Source organism: Xiphophorus maculatus, chromosome 12 (genome assembly GCF_002775205.1).
Source record: "Xiphophorus maculatus strain JP 163 A chromosome 12, X_maculatus-5.0-male, whole genome shotgun sequence".
NCBI lineage: Eukaryota > Metazoa > Chordata > Actinopteri > Cyprinodontiformes > Poeciliidae > Xiphophorus > Xiphophorus maculatus.
Genome location: NC_036454.1, coordinates 9,170,164 through 9,196,478, shown reverse-complemented (window position 1 = coordinate 9,196,478; position 26,315 = coordinate 9,170,164). Strand labels below are relative to the sequence as shown.

The 26,315-nt window shown below is 37.9% G+C and overlaps 1 protein-coding gene across 2 annotated transcripts; it reads right to left on the bottom strand.

Moving 5' to 3' along the window:
* Positions 1 to 371: 371 nt before the first annotated feature.
* On the bottom strand, positions 372 to 26,315 carry gak (cyclin G associated kinase). Of its 2 annotated transcripts, XM_014469495.2 has the most exons (30): positions 25,942 to 26,315; positions 22,607 to 22,668; positions 21,598 to 21,657; positions 19,527 to 19,641; positions 18,325 to 18,467; positions 18,089 to 18,214; positions 16,938 to 17,027; positions 16,696 to 16,831; positions 16,450 to 16,562; positions 14,734 to 14,812; positions 13,246 to 13,363; positions 12,282 to 12,290; positions 10,179 to 10,228; positions 9,856 to 10,004; positions 9,596 to 9,718; positions 7,382 to 7,515; positions 7,040 to 7,234; positions 6,827 to 6,944; positions 6,620 to 6,699; positions 6,270 to 6,463; positions 5,326 to 5,487; positions 4,948 to 5,108; positions 4,593 to 4,845; positions 4,304 to 4,498; positions 3,365 to 3,502; positions 3,155 to 3,241; positions 2,752 to 3,027; positions 2,497 to 2,645; positions 2,079 to 2,255; positions 372 to 2,000 (listed from the first exon to the last, which is right to left on the bottom strand). In XM_014469495.2, the coding sequence occupies exons 1-30, from the start codon at positions 26,081 to 26,083 to the stop codon at positions 1,899 to 1,901; spliced, it is 3,936 nt and encodes a 1,311-aa protein (XP_014324981.1). In that variant the 5' UTR covers positions 26,084 to 26,315; the 3' UTR covers positions 372 to 1,898. The 2 variants fall into 2 exon arrangements, with proteins under 2 accessions (XP_014324981.1, XP_023199509.1); XM_023343741.1 differs by lacking the exon at positions 12,282 to 12,290.

Here is a 26,315-nt window from a genome sequence, read left to right as displayed (position 1 = left end):
TGCAGGCCCTTTGTTTGGGGACTTTTTTTCTCCATTTTCTTTTTACAAAATATTAGAAAGAAAACAGAAGCAACACTTTCACCTCTGAATTTAAAGGAGAAAATGCATTTGTGACATAAACGGACTGAATACCCAAAAGTATAGTTACAGATCTAGAGAAATAACAGACATATAACAGACTTTTATACATGTATAAAAGCACATTCATATTAACATGTGATGCTTTGGAATGAAAACAGCGGCATACTGTGACCAAACAACTGTCCCATTTGAGTTCAAAACTTTCCATTCATTTGAATTTTCCACTTGTGCCATTATTATGTATAATGCATACATCTTCCCCAAAAGCTTTCATAAAACACTACAATAAATAAAAAAAGAGGAGATTTGATTGGTCCATGAGGTAAAATGTGAATGGAAAAATAGTTGGAAAGATTTCAGAAATTTTTTTTAAAGAAAAAAAAAAAGTGATAATCAGCAAAAGAGCATGATGCCCTGTAAAGCTGCATTATTTGTCAGCACACACAAAAACATTCACACAGTCCAGCCTGAGGCTTATCAAGATAACCCCCCAGCTGGAATCTTTACAAAGCCACTTGATGGATGATAATATTCTTATATTTACAAAGAAAGGATATTTTAACCAACAGTGTCATACAAAGAGTGAGAAAACAATCACCCCACCCTATAAAACCAGAACAGACCATCACATTTTCTTTTCAATCCTTCAATTTTCTGAACTTTAGTTTTCTGTAAACTGTGTTAAAGATGGGTGGAGCGTAAGTGACAAAAATGGATGATGATTACAGAGGAGCTTAAACTCATGGACTGAGAGGTCTGTCACCAGGTACAATCACGCTGGTAGCATCTTTCCTGTCGCTGCTACAAGAAAAAAAAAAGCACTTCAATGAAGAAAACTGCTCATTCAGACATCCCGGGTTAGGAATCGAAGACATCCACCTGCTGTTGCTTAGAGGTTTGATGGAGGATAGCATGCAGTTTGCTACATAGTGTACACTGAAAAGGTGGAAGTCAAAGAGCACTTCAAAAAAAACCAAACAGACTGCCTGACTGGATTAATGCAGGAACTCCAAAACAAGTTTGAGGGCTGCACTTTTTTTATTATCATCATCATTTTTAACTTTGATCTGCTGCAGCAATAACAGGTATAAAGCAGCACAAGTAGTGTTCAGCAGGTAAATTCTCTTGACTTACTGGCTCGAGAAAATTCAAGTTGTGACCCATAACAGAGCAGCAAAGGAATTCATAAAGTCTTTTTCGGTTATCTCTTTCAATTTCTGTTTGGAAATGTTCCCATTTTTTGAAGAAGCAAGTCTCAACATCATGGTATTTTGCAAACTTTCAAGTCGGCTGCCATGCTTAACAATTTACAGCCATAATCCCTTTTATTTGCCAGTAAACTACAAGACTGGCTGCAAACGTGCAAAGCACAAAGGAAATTTAGTACCACCAATTACCAAAATAGGTCAGAATTTTCTCAGTGTCGATTCCTAAAATTAAACGATATCTTTAGTTTTTGGCCCAATTGTCAGTTATTCCCTCCTCCCAATGTTTGCAGCACCACTCAGGCAGTCACACAGGTAGGCAGTGCGTTTAAAAACCATCTCAATGTTTATTAAACCCTCTGTGTAAGAACAAGAATTAGAAGTATTTTCATTACAGTGAGGCAAGAAGGTCTTTTCTTGTAGCTGTAGATACACAAGAAAGTAAAGAAGGAAGAAGGGGAAGAGAGGACACCTCTCAGAGGCTCGGCACCCTTTATGGCCCAATGTGGGCTCAGCCCTGTCCAATCTGGCCCAGTCAAACCCTCGTTTGGTTGGGCCAAATCCAGCCCAGTGCACGTCTGGTCTGGTTTAGTAGTGGTCCAGGCCGGTGTTTCAGAAAAGAGCTTTGGATCCCTGGTTTTCAAACTCTGACCAGGCGTCATTCAGTTCCATGAAGATCATCTTGGCGTACTGTTCGTACGGCTGACCGGTGGCCTGCGTGGACAGAGGCAGCATTAATGACTGAAGATCTGAGCGCCAGACTACAACATGTGCAGGATTTTGAAGCTGTACCTTATCTGGATGGACGACCAACACTGCCTTCCTGTAGAATTTCTTGACCTGGTCAGGGGTCACGAGGTCCGCCATGCCCACAGGCTTCCAGCGCGTTTCCCCCTCCCACAACACTGTATGCAGAGTTGAAAGCAGCGCTCTGATGTTTCGCTCCTTCCCTTCAATCCATTCCAAAATCTGGAAAGTGGAAAATAAATGAAAATGTCAATAATTCTGAGGTTTGCTAGAGAACAAAGAGAACAAACAAATATAAAGCTCAAAAAAGACAATTTTACACAATGCAGTCCCTTTACACACATTCAGGGATTGGCTGTAATCTTAAAAATTTGTGAACAAATTCAGGGAATATAAATAGTTTTGAGACATAATAAGCGTACAGTGTTTTTGAGTTGCACATGTATTATATTCATCTTGTTACCTGTAACTTCAGAGGATCCATGTCTTTCGCAATCTCTTGCTTCCTCATTTCAGCGATGGTCCTTGGTCCCTTTCTATCAGGCTTGGAAGCAAAACCCTGAGTGGACAGAAGCTCCTCAAAATCATCCTCTTTCACCTTTGGTTTGGGGCCTACGGTAAAACAACAACACCGGTTAAGGGCTAAATCTGAAACTTGTCAATGAGAAGCATTTCTGCTGCAGAAAAACCTCAAATCCTTTCCCCAGGCTTCTCTTACCAAATCCAGGCCCGCGGACCCCTCTTTCCTCCCTCCCACCAATGACACTAGAGAAGTTGAGGTTGTAGTTGGGTTTAGAGGGCTGTGTGCTTGCAGGCTGAGATGCTGAAGATGCTTTAGGTGTTGATCCAGGTCCAGACATCCACGGTTTGGTCTGCGCTGCGGCTGGTCTTCCTGACTGCCAGGCTTGGGCTTGAGGCTTCGCAGAGGAAGAAGTGGAGGAAGACGGCGTCTTTGTGCTGAATGAAGCCCCTGAAAAGTTACTACTTGAAGAGCCTGCAAGAAAAAGAATAAATATCACACTTACTTTGGGAAGTTAAGAGATTCAAGTTGATGTTTTTCCACATGTTGGGGTCACTGCTTGTTAAATCAACATGCAACACTGTAAAAGACAAAAACTCACCTGGTAAATTGGATCCCAGGGACCCAAGGTCTGCAAAAGGATCAAAGGTCTGAGACTTGGCCTTCGACATGGATGACACACCAGAAGCTGCAATTAAAGTTAGAATATGAGTCAGACTCACATTTGGTAAAGCCATTAACAAACCTGATATGCCATCAAACAAACAACACAAGCATCATACCATTTGGTGAAAAATATTCCTCTACCCACCTGTGTTGGTATAACTGGGTTTGTTTGTGCTGGTGGTGATGTCAGGTGTGGTCTTAGCCGCCCAGCTGTCCCACCCACCCAGCAGGTCCGGTTGGCTGGCTGAGGACGTCATCTTAGGGCCGTCTTTCGCTAGCTTATCTGTGAAGACCAGGTGTCCCTAATTACTACCGTACCAAGATATAGCAGGAAGTTTCTTTGATTTTGTTGACTTGATCAATTTTAATGTTCAAAAAACTGACTGATATATTATTTGTACTACTTTATACATTTTTTTGTTTGACGAGAGCATCAAAAATTTCTGTATATTTGGGAATATATTTATTTTTAGTTACTATGTGCAGTTAAATGGTGTCCTGAAGAAGCCTATTTGAGTTTGTGGCGCTATGAATGTGCCATGCAGTCACAGTCATAATATTACCTAATGATGAACAAGTAGGTTTTTTTTTACAATCATTTACATTGCTTTTGCAATAGTAGCACAAAATGAGAATACATTTCTAATCCACCCCCACTTTGAACAAGTATTGATATGTCTTGAACACAAATTACATGGGGGTTTTATGTCACCGACTGATAGTAGGGCATCGAATTACAAAATCAAAAGAAAAAACACGGCTTAACTTTTTCACAAAAACTGTTTGATAAAACAAAAGTAAAAAGATCCACACTGTGGAAAGGAGTTTATTAAACAAAGGCAGGCCCATGACTTTGCAAGAGCTGCAGAGATCCACAGCTCTGGTAGGAGAATTGGTTGACATGACGACCAGAAGCAGAAATTTAACAAAACATGCTTTATTTCCCAGTTCTTCGTAGTTATGCACTACTTTAGTCTTGACCCATCAATGAAAAACTCACTAAAATGCTGACGTTTGAGGCTGTAACATGACAAAATGTGAAAAAGTTAAAGTGGTATGAACACTCTGCTAATAATGAACTCACTGAGGTTGAAGAGGCTGGTGTTAGATGCAGGGGTGGTGGTACTGTGAGCAGAGCTGAATCCGCTGGTCGCTGAACTGTCAGAGCCCAACAAGTCTCCAAACAGGTCAGGTCCGGAGGCTTGGCGAGAAGAGCCCACGCTGGAACCAACGCCAGAACCGGACCCCATCCCGAATGGATCAAACAGGTCGCCCATGGCTGCAAAACATTCATGATCAGATGAAAATCACATTAAAGTTAAAGAGAAAGTTTTGGAATAATGCATCCAGCATTACAAAGTCCCACTCCTCACGTTTTGAGTCAGGTGTGGCTCCACTGGTTGGCTCGCTAAAGAACAGATCTTCCTGCACTGCTCCTGTCTGACCAGCAGGGGGTGCAAACAAGTCATTGAGGAGATCGCTGTTGCTGGAGGCGGCTTTCAGTTCGCCCTGGTTAGAAGCACCAGAGGAAACAGCAGATGAGGCAGGCTGTTCGGGGTCAGAGTTCAATCCTAGGAGATCAGCGGTGTCGCTTCGAGCAGAGTCCTCGGGTGCTGGAGGGGGGGTCTGGTGAGAAGTAAGAAATTAAATCACTGGACTTTTAACAGCACTGTCAGAGCACATTAAAACGAAGCCTTAAGTGTTATTTTAGCAAAGTAAGTTCTCCACCTGGAAATCAGTATCGAACAGTTGTTCACTGAGGTCACGGGATAAAGCTTCCCCACTGGGAGCGGAGTAAGACTCCCCCTCTGACTGATCACTCAGATCCTCCTGGTCGTTCATGGATCCTCCTCCTATGCTGTCTGTGGCATCATGAGGGCTCTGAATGTCTGAGTGCACAAGGAAGAAATGAGAGCAAATTTTAAAAGTTTTAAGTATCAAAATGCTTTTAATTTATGGAAAAAGTTTGGTAATACAGTGTTTGAAATGGTTCATAGCTAAGACAAGAAACAAAAATCAGAGGCTTTTCCCTCTTTGAAAAAAGAAAAAAACAGATTCAAAATATTAACATTTCAACTTCAGTGAATTATAAAAGAGTAAATTTACCTTCCCAATCTAGTGTCTGGAAGAAGTTGCTAGAGTTGGCGTCATTGCTGACAGAAGCTTCTGATTCGGTGACGTTGGCGCCATCTGGGGTCTGAGCCGGTGGAGGCGACTCCGACTCATAAAACGCAGAGGAACCAGGCTGACGGGGAAGCTCGGGCTTACCTGTGGTGGTCACACATCCAGATAATAGAAATGAAACAGGTTCTAATGGAAGGTTTGCGTGGATACACAGTGAAACACATTGTGATACGAGAGTTTCATCTGTACTTTTACTGTAACAAAAATGGTTGAAAATCCTATTAAAAATATATTTTATTGTCCTGATAAGTACATACTAATAGGTCATAATATGCATGAAGAACAAGCAAAAAGTGACACTATTTAAACACACTGAGGAGAGGTTTTCACTTTGCAGATAAAAACAACTATAAAAAAACAGTTACATCTAAAAGAATTATCATGAAAAAGTTCAATATTTTTTGACATTTCAGAAGGTGAAAATCTGATTAACTTAGATTCACCACACTGAGATAATTATTTCAAGGCTTAATTTATTGTACTTTTTGATGATTATTGCTTATAAAAATGAGAACTCAAAATCCAATAATATAATATTGCAAGAAAAGTTAAATATCAAACTAATCAGGTTATTAACTCAAAACAAGTGGGAATGTTTCCAGTTATATTTACACAGACATTCACACCAGACCATGCTAGGCTCTTACATTATGCTGCATTTTCTTTTGGGCTAGGGAACTGAATATAAATTCAACCAAACATTTTCATCCTATTATTTTCTACCCATTTCTGAATCATATGCTCTTTTGTGTTGCTCCATCACAATAAAGTCTGAGGTTGTAAGGGACAAACTATTGTCAAAGGTATCTTACTGTTTTTCAAGACTCTACAGAAGGTACGATAAGTAAATCAAATCCAGAACCTACCAAACTTGCTGAGGATTTCCTGCTGCTCATCACGAGACGAGAAGAGTATTTTGGGGTTGAGGCCCTTGGTCTGGAAGCTGTCCCATGGAGGGGACTTGTTGCTGGGTCTGTCTCTGGGTTCCACTTCAATATCAAGATTAACCTGGAACAAGTCTGGGTATTTCTCCTGGATGTCACAGGCGTCCAAATCATACCTGACAGAAAAAGAACAAGTGGAGGAAAATGTTATAGAAAAAAAAAGACTAACAAACTTGAGTTTTAGCTCTCCTGCAAATAGTAAAAAGTCATTTTCATTTGAGTAACAATATTCCAGTTTGTATTGATATTAATTAGCAGACATTTTTACATACTTAGCAAACTTGACAGTAGTTGCGTTTCTTGGGATAAAGCCTGTGTGAAACTGGATCTGAAACATTTTCATTGATGCCATCTGGAAAAGATTTTTGACATCAGAAAGGCAGTCTTTTGGGCAGAACAGTTTTTTTTAATTAGATAATTAGATAAAGTATTGATAAAATGGAAGTCAAAATCCTGGTAACACTCGTATATGCCTGTACCTTTGCCTGGAGACGGCCACCCAGTGTAGATCTAGCATGATAGATCACCACAAGTACATCTCCTTGAACTGTAACATTGAGGGGAATCTCTGCTCTGCCATCTTCCATCTTAAAATCCCTTGGGGGAGAAAAAAAAAGAGACAATAACTGAATAAAAAAGCTATGCCGCTTTATATCGGTTAAACAGCAAAAAACATTACAGGTCAATCATACTTCATCCTGTCGTACTCCTGTGAAGTGGTGAGGACCCTCTCGTCTCCGACATAGACTTCGCAGAATGGCCTGCACCCGTTGCGCTGCTTGTTGAACAACGGCACCGGTGTCATGACGATAGAGTGAATAACTACAGGCTTGCTGTGAGGGATTATGGGCTCCTCTGCCATCATGTCGCACATATACTCTATGTACCTAAAACCAAAAAGCAACATTCAAGAGCACTCCCATCATTTTGTGAAACAGATAAAAAAAAATGTTGGTATATAAAAATCAATCTAGAGAAATTTCACAATTTGAGAGGAAACCAACGCAACATTTTCTGCACACTGGGCTTCGTACCTTTTGTGTGAGGGAGATATTCCAGGCGGGCAGCGTTTCATAGAGAACATGTAGACAGCAGCCTCAGCTGTAGTGAAGAGGCGACAGAAACACAGGAAAGAGCAAACTGCCACTGCTGATGCTGCTCGGCCATCCTAGAAAAAAACAAACAATCAAAACAATTAAAAGAACAGCAGCTGACAGCAGCCTTACTAGTAATGCAGATCAATCACACACTTGGCACGTTTCGTCTCAAACACAGTTGGGGTTGATGTTGACGAATAAATAACTTTTATAATTAACCAATAATTGTATGAGTAGCAAGTTTTTAGGATGCAGTTATGCACAAACACAAATAATCAATGTGTTCATAATCTTATAAATTATAGTTGGGGCCTGCCATGCAAAGCAATGGCAGGAACCTATTACTATTCTCCCAATTCTTTATTTTTCATCCGTAACCGTTAATGCGGCTCATACCGCTGCGTGCACACCTACAAATGAGGTATCAAAACGTGCAGAAAATTCACGCCATTGGAGCTATTACTTTTGGTGGGATTCGGGGTTAACATGGCGACATAATTCGCAAAAAACTACGAAAAAAACCCCATTATAAGTCAATGGGAAAAATCCTTCAAATACCCTATTTTTGAGGATTTTCTGTGTCGTCACGAATTCACGTAGAAATGCCATTCAAATTTCATTTTGTAGATATGTCTGTGATCTCTTCGAAAGTGAAGACGGCTCGTCGATACCAATTACGGTTTGTCCACAATTTGTCTCTAAGCGACCCAAAGTTTTTCATTTTTCCTAAAATTAGAGTGAGAGTCAGGGCCTTTAGATCTCCGCTAGAGTGAGAAATGAAGACAATTTTTCAACCCAAAATAATTTTGAAATCGTCATCACGCCCACAAATATCGCACGATTGGTATCAAAATCGGTCCTGACATTGATACGCATGTCTGCTCCGGTAAGATGTTTTCGAAATTTATCTAGACCGTACGGTTTTCTGTCACGGTGCTTCAGAGCAAAGTCATGCGACAGGATTTTCTGAGGCTGTCTCAGGCTCTCTCCCATATATTTCTCAAACATTTCAGATCTGGGCAAACCATTTCTTTCTCTCATCGCTGTAAATGCTCTGAGTGACGTAGAGACATGAATCTCGGGACTATCGCAGAAGACACATAGCCCTCTCATACGCTTCAAACGGTTTTTGAATATGTATTACGGTTCCCGAATGGAAAGGAGTTGTTTCCAATGCTTTTTTTGGGTAAAACTGGCTGGCTCAAACAGAGAATTGTCTGCCCCAGCCTCTCTCACTAACAGCTCACACTTTGCTGAGAAAATTATTTACCATAGCAACGGAACTCAAGAGGCTATTGGCTGCTGATTAGGACTACAAATAAGCATCACTGTAGTTCTATCTATAGTGGAACACTCAGTTGAAACAGAGGTTGACTGAACTGGCCTTTAGAACTACTTGCTGCTATGGGCTGTATATAACTGATTTAACTCAGTAACTGTTACACATGGGATTAGTTTGGAACTTTAAAATGAAGTATACTGAAAATTTCAAAATAAAAGCCTTGAATATTTTTACATCATGTAATTGCTCTGTTGAGCATTATATAACTGATTTAACCCAATGACTGTTATACATGGGATTAGTTTGGACCTTTGAAATGAAGCTCAACAAAAAATTTCAAAATAAAAGCCTTGACAATTTTTACATGAGATTATTGCTCTTTTGAGCATTATATAACTGATTTTATCCAATGACTGTTATACATGGGATTAGGTTGGCCCTTTGAAATGAAGCTTAACAAAAATTTCAAAATAAAAGCCTTGATAATTTTTACATAAGATTATTGCTCTTTTGAGCATTATATAACTGATTTTATCCAATGACTGTTATACATGGTATTAGTTTGGCCCTTTCAAATGAAGTTTAACAAAAATTCCAAAATAAAAGCCTTGATAAATTTTAAATCATACTGAATGGTGCACGTCCACCTTACTTAACGTTCTTGTGATTCTCCACATGCTATTGATTACATTGCAGCGTTCTTTAGCATCGATGCTAATTTCTAGCATGACAACGCCGGGCCCATACCGACGGACACGCTTTGGCAGGCCCCGGTTAAATTTCTTCAGAAATTTTCTAGTTTCATTTATTAACCTACATAAAATGATCTCCTCCATTTTTGAGCATGAATGGAGGACTGGCTTACTAACCATACAGTGCACTATACAGATGTTCCTCTGGTCCTGTTTGAGCCACACATGCATGTTCTTGCAGACGTTGTAGAGACTGCGAAGGTTGGGAGCCCGGCGAACCTGCCAGTTACACTCTGAAACCTGGACAAAAGGGACAAAGAGAGACAATGAAGAGACTGAAGTTTTTAGATGCAGTTCAACTGGCTGAAGAAATCAGCTGCGTCTCATTCCCCTGCACCAATTATGCAGGATCATATTCACAAACACACTGTTCTTACCCTGTTGTGGAACCGTGAAGGCCTGTAGGATCGTCTAGAGAGGTTGTACACAGCGTAGTGGCCGGCGTGACGTGAATCCAGGAACAGACGAACGTCTTCGATATTGTTCTTTATCGCAGACTCCACCCCTTCTGCTGGAAAAGACATCACTACACACACAGCAAACTGATCAGTAACCCCAAAAATAAATTTTACTTGTCTTAACATGAGACACTACAATGTGTGTTCACTTCAACTTAATCACATCTACTTAAACAGAATCACTTTCAAAAGAACAACAAAAGAACTTGAAAAAAATATTTTACGGAGGAAACTTGATCTACCTGCTATTCTGGAGGTGATGTAAGAAATATCCAGGTCTCCTTTGGCATAGCTGAAAAACAAAAAGCAGACTTAAAAAAGAGGCAGAGCATATGGAGGGACAAATCCATGTTAGAAAATACTTCAAACAATAAAAGAAAAAGTTGCTTGACTAATGCCTGGTAAAAGCACAGTCATTTAGTAGGTAAACTAAAGGCTAACAAATAAAAATCAACAAATAGAGACAATTCTTTTGTAAAATTCATCTATCACTGTTTTTTCTAATGGCTTCTAACATATTAAAGCGGTTTGATTGGTACATTCCTCCTTCATTATAAACTGAATTTTCTAGGCACCACAAACATTTGCCAAAACACTCAATACCACAAACAGAATAAGTGTTTTTGTTATACTACACACCAGGCTTTAAGACAGTCTTACAGCATCTACAAACACACTGCAACATATTAAAAGCAATGCATCATGGTTCGGAAAGCAAAAGTATCAAAGCCATCAACTCCAACTAAAGTAAATATTATGGGATGGCATTATTACGCACAGCAGGATGCTGGTTAAAGACACATGAATGGTGAAAACGTTACTCTGTAAGCAGTGGAGTGAAAAAAAGCTCATTATTACAGTTTTATATTTGCTCATTCAAAATTTTAAGCATTCATTTGTGGCCAACCGTTCCAATGAAAGATGTATGGACATTCTGCATTAAATCACTCTTTAAAAAAGGGAAACACCTTTAAAGGTTTTTCAACAGAACAGAACTGGGAGGTTAGTGAAAATGGAATGTAATTAATTTTTTTATTACATTTGATAAACTATTAATAATAGATGGTTCTCTTACTCATTGCTAGTTTCACTTTTTTTTTAACTTTCTTTTGAAGTCAGTCAGATGCCTGGTTATATCCTGACTTTCTCTCTTTCATTGAAAACTTGTCCTCACTTTCTTAATTCCTTCTGAATTCCAACTCTAAAAGACTTCTTTATTTTCCTCTTCAGTCCTTCACCTGCTGTAGAGATGGACAATGTAGCATTGGCATTGTATTGTAAAAACTAATCACCATGTTGGCAATTAGTTATCCTTAATAATAACAATAAACTCTGGTTTGTTCACAAGCCTGAAAAACTGATGACACGGCAGGAACGGCATTGTGAAGTCAATTGATGATCAATATTAGATCACTTTCATCTCGACTGGCTCTGGCTGGTCACTGGCCATTTGGAAACTCAAAATTAAAATCTTTTTCCAAACAGTGAACACACCACACCTAAGAATTACAAGGTCATGGAGGCAACAAACAAGTTGTCACTGCAAGGAAGAGGCTCAAAGAGAGTCATTTTTCAGCATCAGTGAAGCTTTAAAATAAACTTGTTCAGGAAGTTTGAGCAGAGTACAATAAGGCTGCCATGTTTTATTATTTTGAGCTTTTAACTTCTGGAAAAAGCTGGATTTGGAAACAGTAACCTTTTGGTTACTGTTGTTACCTCAGTTATGGTAAGGGCTTGAATTATCTAAAATTGTACAGACATAAATTCTGTTTTAATAAAACTAGCCACATTAAGTCCTATAATAAAATGTTAACAGTTTGTCAATCTTAGAATAATAGTAAAATCTGGTTTACAGCAACTCTTACACAGTGGGGTGTCATATCAGCAATTAAATGCTCACAGCGGGAAGGCAGGAAAAAAATATTTTAAATGCCGTTTCAATATGTTCTTATAAAACAAAGCTCCCTCATTTACAAAAAACTATGGCGAATATTGATGCAGCTATGAGAAAACTTTAGGTTTTAAAAATACCATATGGTAAACACCCTTTAAGTTACAGCACAGCATGGAAAATTAAATTAATCGAGCAACAACATCTTATCACACAGAATGCAGATGGCTGAAATATATTTTTATTTTCCAATCATTTCATCCCAAATTAATACCCATCTGTCAGCAACACTCAGCTGACTTATTGAGTGTGTGATGTTAGGATCATGAAGCTGTGATGATGAACACAGAACAGCAGAAGCTTTAGTAAAAGGTTTTATCCTCTAGATCAAACACATGCTACGGGACACAAATGGCAACGCATGAGAAGACAAACTTCACCGAGCCATATTTACCTCGGGCTGCTAGAAGATGTACACAAAGTGGAACCATGAGGAATTGGGACAGAAAAAAGAAACAACATAAAATAAAAATAAACAAAAACAATCACACGAATGGATCAAACAGATGAGGAAAAATAACTGATAGAAGGATCAAAGCTGTGCAACAAGTGTGAAATTTAGCCATTTGCTTTTTTTTGGCAGAGGCTGTAATATGTACAACCACTGCCAAGGTAATGCTAATAACTCCTGTCAATCCTAAATATGAAAACAAAAATTTGGACAGCTGAGGGACTAAATGTTCCTTCCTTACGTGGAAAGCCACTCAGGAAGGAAAAAGTCATTACGTTAAATGCAAAATAAACAAATGATAACAGCTGGAGATAGGCACCAGCCTCCCTCTCAGTCCTTCAGGGATAAGAGTGTTTAGGAAATGGATAATGGCAAAATAAAAATCCAGAGTTGGATATTGTATGAAAATGTACAAGACAAATGCCTTAATTCTGCTGCGATGAGTCTGGTGGTCCGATGAAACTAAAATGGATCGTTTGGCCATGATGATCATTGTTAACGATGGACTAACTGACCTAAATCTGGAAATGTTTGAGCTTATTTATTGTCAGAAAGAAAGAGAAAAAAATATACAGTGTAGGCAAATATCTAGTTTTAACTGTGTATATATAGAGTATACAACAAGTACATACAAAACATATCTGGGTGGGTGGGTACATAGAAGGATGGATGAAATGATGCTGATAGACAGATACCATTTTTAAACAATGGGTTGAATAAAGCCTGGAATTCCCTTTCCCCTCCAGAAAATAGTTTTATTTATAGTTTTATTGATATAATCCCAGATAGTGCAAGAACTGTATATGTTATACCAAGTAAGAAAGTTCACATGTAAAAAGCTTTTCATGATAAATAATCAAATAGAAAATATAAAGACACTCATAGCAACAAAGCTGGAGCCCCTTACCTGGCTACTGATTGGATGACCTTAGATGATGTGTCTTTAATGTTGGTCAGGAAGCGCTCTGTTCCTCCCCTCAAGATGTCCAGGAAGCCACTTCCTGCTTGATCAGGATCATACACACCTGAGCATCATGGGAAAGAAGAAAAGTGAATGTGCTTTTTGTAGAGTAACAGACGCCACGCATGTCCCTTTAACAGCACCGAGTAGTCCAATAAAAGAGAGCCAGAAAATAGCTTGGATAAATTTGTTGGTTTTATACTGTGATAATTCAGGTTCTTGATGTTTTTTCAGTAAGATGCAGATGGAGCTAATCGTCAAAGGAAAGAACAAACACGCTCTGCTTTTCAACAGATGGTTGATGGGCGGCACAGAAATCCTCTTATTAGGTATCAAGGAGGTTGCATGTGTGTGTAAGGGTGTGTGTTCGCTGAAAAAGATAAGCTCATTACAGTAGTTTTGGCAAATATACCTCCTGTAGAGAAATGGGAAAATAATTTTGGACAGGGATTTTGTCCTTACTTATGTTTTAATTATATCATTTCAAATGCAAACATCAGAAAGATTTTCAAATTTGAGAACTGCCTTAATGGCAAAAATATATATATACTGTATTAGCATTCAAGATAAGTATAGACTTAAAATACATGCAATTACACTAAAAAGGGGAAAAGCCATTACTGTTCCACATAGGCCTGGGTCAGTTGGAGTGTCTCTGAATGAGAAACCTTCAGTAAAAATATAAAATTTACATCATTGCCTTGTTTACAGAAAACATAAAATATGGTCTAGCAACAAATATTCCTACAATCTAGAAAACAATAAAAAAGATTATTACAGATGTGGTAATAACTACACATTTAGTCAGTATATCTGCTAGGTTAGCTGAACTGCTGTCAGATGCTTAACAGAATTGTAATTTTAAGTAAAAGCAATGGTTGTCAGTTTTTGCACCATGACTTTATTTTAGCAACAGGAAATATTGAAAATGACTGAGTTCCTCCTAACCCCATTGTACAGCTGCCTCCTTTCAGCCAGCTGAAAGGAGCTGACCAGCAGCGTGCATCAACCAGCTTCAATGTAGAAAAATAAAACTAAACTGGTGATGCCAAGTTCCGCATTTTAATATCTTGACTTAGGTTGCGACATTGCTTTGAATTGATCCATTTTGTTTTCTCGCCTGTGTTTTTGTTCATTTCCTTTAACAAAGTTGAGCTAAAGCTGCCAGCTTTCACAGTTCATGGAATACGCACTGAAACGTCAACACATTCAGTAGATTACCAGGAATACTGGGACACAAAGTTAGAAACCATCACTTAAAGCCTTAGTAGCCATGCTTCCTAAACATCTCCCTCTTTGCAAAGTGACATGTAATCTGTCACTTTGTTTGCATGCAACACTTTTTTACTTTTTTTATTAGGGATATTCTGCTAGTCTGTGAAAACATAAAAACCTGTAATCTTCAGAGATCCCAACATTACTAATCAGACTTACCTGCATTGTTATGGACACTTTGGATCTGCATGGGTGGCTGCGCTCCGTTGTTTCCGAATCCTCCGTTCTGCTCCAGCAGCTGCAGACATTCATAGCCATCATAAACTGGACGCCAACAGTAATACGTACTCAACATTGTTGTAGGAATGATGAAGATGTAAAAAACACTGCAAAACTGGCGACCAAAACTGCTTAATGAGAAGGAAAAGTTGAAGATATCATGAAAAATGAGGAGCTCTGAAAAGTATCTGCAAAACGATATTGAGCAAATTAAAAATGCAAGCAGTTTGAATTCACTCCTTTCTTCACTGTGAGTCGACAGCGCTGCGTTTCCATCTCTCCTCTATTCCTTAATTGTCTCCCCTCTGCTACGGCTCAGTCTGCCGCTCCATATGTCTCCACTGAACTGCAGCGGAGAGTGGAGGAGGATCGTAATCTCCTTATGTCCAGCAGGGAAACCGTTTCTTAGCCCTAATCAGATCAGTGATCGCCAAATCCACCGACACCCCCCTCACCTCCCATAAACACACTCAGTCTGGTCTGGATTCAGGTTTATGCATAAAGGAAGATTCAGGTGAACTTTTGGAGAATTACTTTGCTGCTGGCCAAAACCAAACTAGTCATTTATTTTGTAGCAAAGATTTAGTGGAAGATACTGAACACTAATGAGGGAATTACTGCAGATCAAAAAGTTGGAGGAATGAGTCCCAGTAAGACCTGCAGATTTCAAACTGAAATCAGCTTTCACAGTAAGTACAAGGATTTGAATTGAAAATCCCAAGATTAAACTGAAATTTTAAACTGACTGTGCTCCCAGTATCAAATGTTTTCTGTCTTGACAACAACAATGCCACTAAACAAACTACAATCATTCTATGTTTCTGATCAAATTCAGTTCATGAAAACCTCCAAGTGTCAGCCTGTTTGAAACTGTCGGCGCAAGTAAGAAAGAAGCCAGAAAAGGAGAAAACTGACTCCTTTGTGCCTCCACAAAGTGCGTGTGTTGCATGAGAGACTTAGTAAAAGGAACCGCATCAGCAATTTGAGAGGCACACAGCGGAAAGGGCCGGGTGACTCTTTCAGGCTTACAGATAGACGAGCAGTCTTAGCCAATCAGGTAACACTTTATTTGACGAGTTGTGAATAAGACTGTCATGACACCGTCATAAACATGACATAACACCTGTCATGAACATGAGTAAGTCTTCATGAATATATATGACTGTTGTCATAAAGTGTCATTCGGTAAATCATGACACTTTTAGTACAAAGTTGACATTATTCAAAATGTCTTTGTTATGACAACTTGACATTAACCAATAAATCATAATCTGATTTGTTATAAAAGTATTACTGATTAAACTTGAAAAATGATGTAGCTTTATGTTATTAAAGCTAAAGTTTAATCAGTAACACTTTTATAACAAATTTATGTCAGATCATGATTTCTTGGTTAATGTCAAGTTGTCATAAGAAAGATATTTTGAATAATGTCAACTTTGTATTAAAAGTGTCATGATTTACCAAATGACACTTTATGACAAGAGTCATAAATGTTCATGAAGACTTACTCGTGTTCACGACAGGTGTTATGTCATGTTTATGACAGTGTCATGACAGTCTTATTCGCAACCCGCCAAATAAAGTGTTACCGCCAATCAAGACGATTTATCAAAAATACACCAATTGATATCTACTTTCTACTTTAACACTCACTTCTGTAACTGGAGATTTGGGGTTGACATTACGAGCGGCTGCAATCTCCTGCAGCTGGTTGACCAACTCTGTAATGGATAGCCTCTCATCAGGGTTCACCTTCAACATGGAACCTAAAAAGAAAACGGATTAAAAGAGTATAAAGATGGAGCAGGAAAAAATATACTAAAAAAAGAAGGGAAAAAAACATTTCTACTCTGTAAATATTACACAGACTAAGAATACCAAACAAGTAGCAGTACATACGTATAAGGTCATAAAACACAGTGTATTTGGCGTCATTCTGTGGGATGGAGTATTTTCCATTGACTATCTGCAGTTTGGCTCCGTCCTCAAAAGGATGCTGCTTAAAACACAACAGGTAGAGGATGCACCCAAGAGCCTGCATGGGAGAACAGATGGTCAAACTGGAAATCCAGAATTCAATTTACTTTCAAATAAAAAGTGAAGCAAAAAAAAGAAAAAGTAAGGAGTTTCCAAGTCCTGACCCAGATGTCCTGTTTCTCGTTGATGGGAAAGTTAGAGTACAGGTCGATCATCTCTGGTGTTCTGTATGCTGGAGTGGTGTTTCTTGTAATCTGCAGAGGGAAAAAAGTAAAATTATTTCAGATACAACCACATATATAAACCAGCCACGTTGTTTTTAGATATTTTCCAATAAATTAGTAAAAACTACTTTTTTTAAATCCAATTCACCAAGATTTTCTTATTGTTTACTTTTGAAAAGGATAAAATTAGGTATTTCTCATCTACAACTCCATCATACAAGCTGTTTGCGCTAGCATATATTTACCACCAATGGTTTGGAAAGATTAGCAGACAATATTAGATTTACAATTTCTTGTCTTTGTGCATGTTTCTGTGTGGTTATGGTATTAATAGCCTTAATGTAACCAATCTGTGCTTCCTCTGGTGAATTCAATCAAACATTTCTGATTCCTATTTAACACCAAGATGTCATTACTAGAGTTTCAGTGTGACACTAGATACATTGGAATCAGATAAATGGAGGCTTCACCTAATTCAAGCTTTTTTTGTTTTTTACATACATAGGAAACATGTATTAAAACTGTCACTTTGGTACATTAAGTTATTAAAATATAGTTCTGCATAAATCGTCTTGTTTTTTGTGTGTTTCTCTGGGGAAGAAAAATAGGATTGTACATGGCTGCTAAATATGATTAACAAATGCATGTTAATGCATAATGTTTTTATTATTTATCAATTAATGCTCCTTCAAAGAGGCCAAAATAAAAAAATAAAAAAACAGTCTGCATTAGTGCACCCAGTAAAAATGAGATTTTGCTCATTATGTTGCTTCGTGTTATTAAAAAAAACTTACAAGAGCAAAAATGTAAAGCACATGTATATAGTCTTGTTTTTAAGAATTTAAACTAGTTCAATGAGTAATGAGATTCAACCTGATAGCACCACAATACTTGGTAAACATAAAATGATTCCTATGAAACAAAACTTTGAAGAATTTGGATGTGCAGTGGGCAGTTTTGTCACATTATGTGAGCAGAACCTTCGACAACAGGAACAGGTTGTGGAAATGAGGACGAACAGAACATCAGTAACTCCTGCTTGTATCCAACGGATCAGTGTTTCTTTTTTATTTAGAGAAGTGTGTGTGTACCTCATCCTCCACCATGGACCTCTTCTGTGCAGACCAGCTGTAGTCGGGATAATGTGACACTGTGGTGGCGCTGCCAAAGTCACACAGCTTGATGGTGCCCTGGTTACTAATCAAGAGGTTCTCAATCTGCAACACATCAGAGGCCGTCTCATTCAGCTCCACCGCACAGTAACAGGCTCATCATTCTACGCCCGTTTAAAGAATCATTCTTCCTTCAGCCATCAGAGCCGACCAACCTTAAGGTCTCTGTGGATGACCGGAGGTTTCTGTTTGTGCATGTGCTGCACGGCTCGACACGCCTGGTAGAAGATTTTCAGCACAGTGTCACATGACATGGGAGCTCGCTGCTCAACGCGCTTTATGAAGTCCACCAGTTGACCTGAGCCAGAGCAAACATATTTATATAAATAATGATTTCCAATTTTAAACCAAGCCGTTTATTAACACTAACGGTTCAGACGAATGTTCAAATCAGAGCTTGGGTTAGGGCTTTCTCAAAATGTATGTAGTTTAAAAGAAGGAAATACGTTCAATATTTATTTTGCATAATGAATAGAAAATGGGGAGGAATCTATCACAGGGTTTTGCATTTGACTAAAATCTGAGCTATGTGGAATCAAGGTGTTTCATTGATGTGCTTATATACATATATATATAATATATATATATATATATATATATATATATACATATATATATATATATATATATATATATTTATTTTTTGAACATACTTACAGTTACAGTAAGTCTGCAGATTAGTCTGACTGAAAATAGCTTACAATATAGTCACTGTATTTGATACAGTACAGAAAATAATTTTGCATATTTCAAATATGCTATAGTTTTTTTTTTATTATTTTGCAAAGGATAAGATTTAGTAAACAAGAATTTGACTTTATGCGGGTATTGCAGCTGGATATTCTTTCTGATTTTCTGCTGATCAAGAAGTTGACCTGTTTTGAAAGATTTAAATGAGCCAATGAATAAAGAAATCTGAATAGTTACACAATACTCAAACCAAATTTAGTTCATTTTGACTTCTTTTGTACATTTCTAACAAAATCATATTGGATGCAAATCTCTGCTTTGTTCATTATGAAAAATGTATGAAAAAAGACAACTGAATATTAATGCATACTCTTTGTTTAAAGAGGAAGGTGCAGGCTAATAAAGTTGTAAAAAACTGCTGAATGAAAACTAGGGCATTTGTAACAGAAGTAAAGGAAGCAGAACAGGAAATGAAAAAGCCACAAAAAAAGGAGACTTTCATCACCAGTTCCTTCTGAGTTCCTGAAAAAGTGCAACGTCACCCGAATTAACAAAACTATGTTGGATGAATGAGTAACCCCAGAGCCCGACATGACGAGGCAGACAGAGGAAGATGTACCAACACTTACGAAAATGCCTGTGTGCAGAAGTGGGAGTCGGTATTTACCTTTACACAACTCGGTGAGGATCAGAAACTCTGCCTGCCCAGTGTCCGACTCCTCCTTACTGATTGATGCAGCTGAGCAGAACTGAACCATGTTTGGATGACCTGATAACTTTTTCTAGAAGAAGCCAGAGGGTGAAAGATCAGAGAATAAACAGAGCTGTGAAGTCAGGCCTGCTCTCAGATTTGATTATTTAAACTGTTAAAACTAAATCTTTAAGCACACTGTATAAAGAGACATTTTATTTCTTCCAGGCTTGGCATTAAAATCGGTCTAAACGTCCCTTGTTTTAAGTCAGTCAGTATCACCAGAAATACTGTTTTGGTTAATGTCAGTGAGAGTTTTAAATTTTAATAGTCTTCACATTCAGAACTTTGTAAATTGTTTCTTAATCTTTGGTAGACTTTTTGAAAAAATTTGTATAATTTGGGTCAAACATTTTGGATATCAATAAGATTATCCCAATAGTTTGTCAAAATTTTAGTCCATTTTTCCGACAGAATTTGTGCAACTGAGTCAGGTCTGTAGGCCACATTTCTCACAAATACCTTTGTATTTCTGACAAAAAATATCTATGGAACTGAAATGAGGGCTTTGTTATCTCTATTACACAACCATTCTCACCTACTTTGGCAGGATGAAAATTTTACTTCCTGGCTGATGTCGTAACATGTTGCTTCAAAGAAACACCCCCACAAATCGCTGTGCTACCCTCCCTATGCTACCCAGTTGGGATAGAGCTCTGAAGAATGCAAGCTTCGCTCTTTTATTTCTCCAAATGCAACAGAAGTCAGTGTGGCCACATAGCTCTGATTTCATCACACCACAGGACATGACTCTGAAGACTAGGGTCTCTGTCCCTGAGAACATTTAAAAACTAGTCTTTATTTGTTTCACTGTGGAGAATGATACTCGTCTACAGCCAGCAGCTTCACAAAGGGTTTCCTTTTGTTTTGGAATTGATACACACATTTCACCACAAAACACACTCATCTCTGGGGCACAGAGCTTGTCTTGTGAATGGCATGATGGCTGGACTTTCCCATGCTGTTTATACTTGTAGTTGTTTTAACAGATGAACATGGCACATTCAGGCAGCTGGAAGTCAGACCGAAAGATGATTTAGATTTGGAGAGGTGCTCAGAGAGGTTCTCTTTCTGATATCTTGGCTCTTTTTTTAATTATTATTTTTACAGAAAGTCACATGAGGAAGTTTGTATGTGAGCTGATGCCTTAAAATATATCCACAGCTGTGCCTCCATTTGGCTCAAAGGTTAACCAATAAGCTCCTGGGCTCTGAGTTTCATTATGCTAGCATTCAGTCAAAATAAATAAATAGAAAAGACTTAGACTAATTTAATGCCAGAGAGGTAAAAGAAAGTATCTTTCTATGGTAATTATTAGGTTCCAACTGCATATCAAACATATAATTATATATATATATAATTATATCGTTTTCTAACCCTGGTCCACAAGGCGTACTACTCTGCATGTTTCAGATGTTTCCCTGTTTTAACACACCAGACTCAGATGATCGCAGTTCAGTGACAGTCTGTCAATCAGCCATCGGCTGACATCAGGTGTGTCAAAGCAGGGAAACATCTAAAACATGCAGAGCAGTGTGCCTTAAGGACTGCAATGACAGGTTTTACTTTCACTAGTAAGCTGTTGCTTAATAATAATGGAAATTTTGGTCAATGGATTTGTATCCAACTGGAACAAAATATGATGGAATAGCCTTTTACTTTAAATATGCAAATAATAATAGAATTGCATATTTTAAATTGCACATTGCTTTAGGAGTTTTTCTCACTCATGAAAAAAATAAATAAATCACCTTTAGACTTACCACCAACTACTATTAATACTGTGTATTGACTCTTGAATTGTAAATGTAACACCTGGCTTTGCCTATAAAATAAGCAGATATTTCTGTACAACCAGCTTGTTCCACAAACCTCAAACATGTGGGTTTGATTTTAACTTGGCTGTTTCACATGACAACATCTGCTCTCTACTGAGGCAGAAATTTCCAATGTAATCTTAAAAGAAATGGAGTATGGTCAATCATACCATGAAGCAGACTTCCTGTATAATTTCCTTGTTCTTTTCCTCCTCATTGGACAGCAGCCTCTGAAACAAAAACATGCAAAAAAAATCATTTGTAGAGATACTTTTCAGAAAGTGCAGACAAAAAGTTTTGTTTTATCATTATATATTACTATCTTTTTGAAATCCCAACATCTAAGGCATGGTTTTGCTATATCTAGAGAGAAAACACAAATAAATTGCTGTTTATTAGTAATACTAACCAGAGTAGGAGTGCTGGATGCCACTGTAAAAGCTTAACAAATCAATTATGCCATAATTTTGTCTTTGTTTTGGAATAACAGTTCTGTTATTCCAAAACAAAGTTCTGAAATTCTGTTTAACTTCAGTGCTGTGTATCGTAATCCTCTCACACACACTGTAACGTCATCACATCTCCAGATGTAAACAGCTGAAGATTATTTGAGCGGCCAGGATCAACCACTGAGAGATTTACAGAATCACTGATTTCAAATCGACCACAAAATCTCTCACTGTAGACTTTACCACATGAATTGACATTAGTATTAAAAGTGTGTTGTAAAATGCTCAATCAGTGGGCTAAAACTTTGAACTTGATATTTTTCCCCATAAGAACACTTCAAAGGAAAATTTCAGCATTCTCTTAAAAGAGGAATAAGAGTGTCTACAGCGCAGATTTAACAGAATATAATATGAAAAAGAAGTTTAAACCACTGAACTCTCTTTAACATCTCAAAAAGCAGGTGAAGCTTTTTAAACATCCAAGGGATTTAAAAGTGGAAAAGGTTCAAAACAGAAAGGAAAATAAAGGCTAAAAAGTAAGTTCTTTTTCTAAGGAGCTGATCATCATCTCATCTCCAGATATAAACTGAAGATCATAAAAGCGGCTGCTATCAGCCAGTGAGAGCCTTACAGAATCACTCATTTCAAACAGTTGTTTCTATGTTAATGTTAGCGATATTTAAAAACAAATCAGTTTGAAATATTCAGTCCTGAAGATAACTCGTCTTACCTTCAGAGCATAGTCCTTTCCACTGCTCATGTCCTGGGCTTCATACACAAAAGCAAATCCACCTAAAAGAAAAAATAAACTATTAAGCAAAATTATAAAGAGATAATAGCATATTTAGATTCTACTGTAGCATTCATAGACAAATAACTTGCATCTGCAATGTTTCGTGTATTGTAACTATAATACTTGACGCAATCAAACATAATAATGTCCAAAAATAAGCTCCATGTGTTTAAGTTTAACTTGCTCTGACTAGATTATTCCCAGAGTTAAAATGGTGACGGACCAAAGAAAACTCATCCAGCACAGCATTTCTACATAGTTGATTCCACAGTGGACTGAGTTCAGTTCCTTGCAGTTCATGATCAGAAAAAGTACTCAGAACTTCAGCTGACGATCTGCTCGACTGATCCTCCACAAACACTAGTCTAGTCTAGAACGGTACAACCACAGTCTTATCTGTAGAATGATGAGCTGCTGCACCAGACTAGCTTGAAATGAAGCAAATTGCTGAAAAACAAACACAGCAAACTTTCTGGCACCATCTTAATCTTAAACCTCAAGTGCCTACGATAAGGCCTGCTAAAAATAAATGAACTCAGTTTCATAGAGGGAGTTTTTAGCTCTAAGCTGGAGGCTGTATTCAAATCATGTTTTACTATAATCTGTCTGCCACCAATGGATACAGCAGGACAGGATGCCATTATGGGTTGCATAGAATAAAACTGTGGGACATTTAGAGTTCAGCAAACAGAAAAAAAAGTGTGTTTGAATTCATTTTAGTGCATGCTGGAAGGCAGATAGGATTTGAAAAAAATCAATAGTTTACATTGAAAAAACTAAATATTAAAAATAAATCATAAAAATTACTTCTAACTGAAATTACTACTATTATTTTTTATTAATTTGTTTTTTAATTTAATTTAATAAACATCCTCATTATAATTGTTTAATTTAATAACTGTTAAATTCATATCCCAAACGTAAAAGTCTGTACTGCTGGAAGACAAAAAAGAAAATCTCAACGATCCAAACAAGTGAAGTGTACGGTCACCATAGCGATGAGTAAATCAACAACCCGCCTTGAGTTCCTCAGCAAAAAAACTAAAGGAACAGCTGCCCGTCTCTAATCTTTAACGATTTATTTACCCAAGGATGACTGCTGCTCAGGTGTGTGTAAGACGAATTCATTATCCCAGTCCTGATTCAGTGACCTTGTTTGGGATTCAACCCAGTAACCCGATAGTCGCACAGACTTCTTTCACATGAGCAGGACAGAACAAGCTTGCTTGATTTCTGAGCTCAGGACTAAAAATGTGTTAAAATGTAGTTGATAGTTGGTATAAAGAGCAACATCCTTTTTTTTTTTTCAATTTGTTAGTAGTGGGAATGAAAGTAGCTACATCACAGTGGGAACGCAGGCCTAAACAACAGAAGGCAGAAATTTGGAAAATCTATTTTTTCTTTTTTCCAATTTAAGCTGCAAGACTTCTCTGTTCAATGATCTTTTGAAATTAATTTAATTAAATCTTTTGTAGATTTGTAAATAAACAAATTTATAGGTGAAAATAAAAAAAAAATCATCTGGTTGGAGCCATTTATTGTATAAGCATCCAAAGATCTTAGTGCAGAGCAACAAAGAAACCTTTCAGACAGCAGGACACAAGTCTGAAAGGGGGGGGGAGTTATAATGTAAAACGATCTGGGCTTCAACCTGTTTAACCTGTGATGGGCCGTCCAGGACCGGCTCAGTTAATGCACTGGACTGTCTGGTAACATTAGTACAACATTGTTGTCATGTAAATGTCAGATGCATTGACTGATCCTAGCATTTTGTGTCTATGTTGTCATAACATGTGAAATAACGTGATTCTGTTTTGTTTTTTTCTATTCATAATTTTAAAGAGCAATAAAAGCATACAAAAACATTCATCAATAAAATTTGTTTTATTCTACTATAATTCAACTGGGACTAATTCATCTTGAGAAACCATGAGAGGGCTTAACAGACTATTAACTTCTTACATTACAGATGAGGATACAAAAAGTTGTGTAAAAAGAAAAATCAAAAATACATATTTGCATACATATTAAAACAAAGTAAATCAGTCATTTATTGCTAAATAAGGTGCGTCACAGTGGAAGGTGCACATTCCAATGCATTTAAGCAATTTATTTAGCTCTACTTACACTTTATGTCAACAACTGCATTAAGGAAAGTGATAGGAAAGTTAGTGGAATCCAAGCATTCCAAAGCTTTTAAAAATGCATGGATTCAAAACCGCAGCATGTTTTGCATTGTAGCTTCATTTCTATGAAGGAGATGGCAGAGAAAGTGCTGCAGTCTAGTTTTGCATACTCTTATTTAGCTGGCTGAAAAAGGCTGCAATACTTTCACCTCACTTACAAAAAATAACAAATACGACTGTTTGGAAATATTACCAACAAGGAAGACAACTCCAGAAACTAAATGTGAGCCAGCATTTAATTTTATTGATATAAAACTGCTTATAAACAACAGTTTGCAAGATTCACCTTACAAACTGCGGTTCAAAAAGCACGTCTCATTGGCAGTTAATATCAGGTTGTTACATTTCTATCAATCTGAAAAGGTCAGCGTGGTAAGAAAAAAAATTATATGCTCATAAAATGGCCCTTTTCGAAACTGCAAGGCCCCCTTATAGACTGCAGAAAACATTTGTTTACATCAAAGCACACTAATCTCCACGCTTCAACATGTCTCCCATCTTAAGTCTGCATATTAAAACGGGGATAAAACAGATCTGTGTTAAGGGAAACGGAAAACAACACCTGGAGATAAATAAAAGTCTTCAATTTTGCGTGACTTTTTTTGGCGTTTAACCCCCGTTTCAAATGCAACCCAACAGTCGCTGTCTGCATTTAAGGTTAGGCGAGACAATCCAGCAAATATGGAAAATTGCTTGAGTTATTTTTGAAATCTAATAATCAGGAAGTGTGCTAAACCTAGTGTTATCTGTGTTACTTTATTGCTGCCACATCTACACTTAAAGTGTGTTGCCAAAACATGTAAATAGATGTCAAGGTTCATGACTCGAAGTTATCCAGCGACATTCAAGATACGAAAACGAACAAATCAAACTAACATGTGTTTTCCTTCGATATCCACATTTCAACAATTAATGCAAAGTTGATCGAAACCAAATAATCTGCTGGTGTTTGCTAGGTGAGTCGCGGCGCTTCATTTGCTAACCAACTCAACTGACGTTGTTAGCTCGTTAGCTAGCTTCAGCTACCTAGCATGCCTGATTGCAAGCCGTGACAGTCAGGTCCGTGGCTCTGGAGCAAGTTCTCACCTTCAGCAATCACCCGTTTTATCCTCAGCTTCATGTCACCGAGCTCAACGACTTGTCCGACGAAGTCATTCTGGTCCCGGCTGGCTCCTCCGGACGAGCCGGGCCCGGCTAAGAAATCCAGTGCCGACTGAAACAGGGACATTTTTTTTTATCCGGCGTCCGTCTTCAGGCCGCCCCTTGAACAAGAAATGAGCGTCCGAAATTCTTGCTGGCTCAACAGAAACACTCTCCAGCGGCCTATTCAGTTAGTGAAAGGTGTTATACCCAGGGGATACAAGTCCTTCATCTAAAGCAGACATCCTCTTTCTGCTGCTAAACTGACGAAGCAGCCATCATATCGGCGCCGACTGCTTCCGTGAAGAGTGAAGATGACG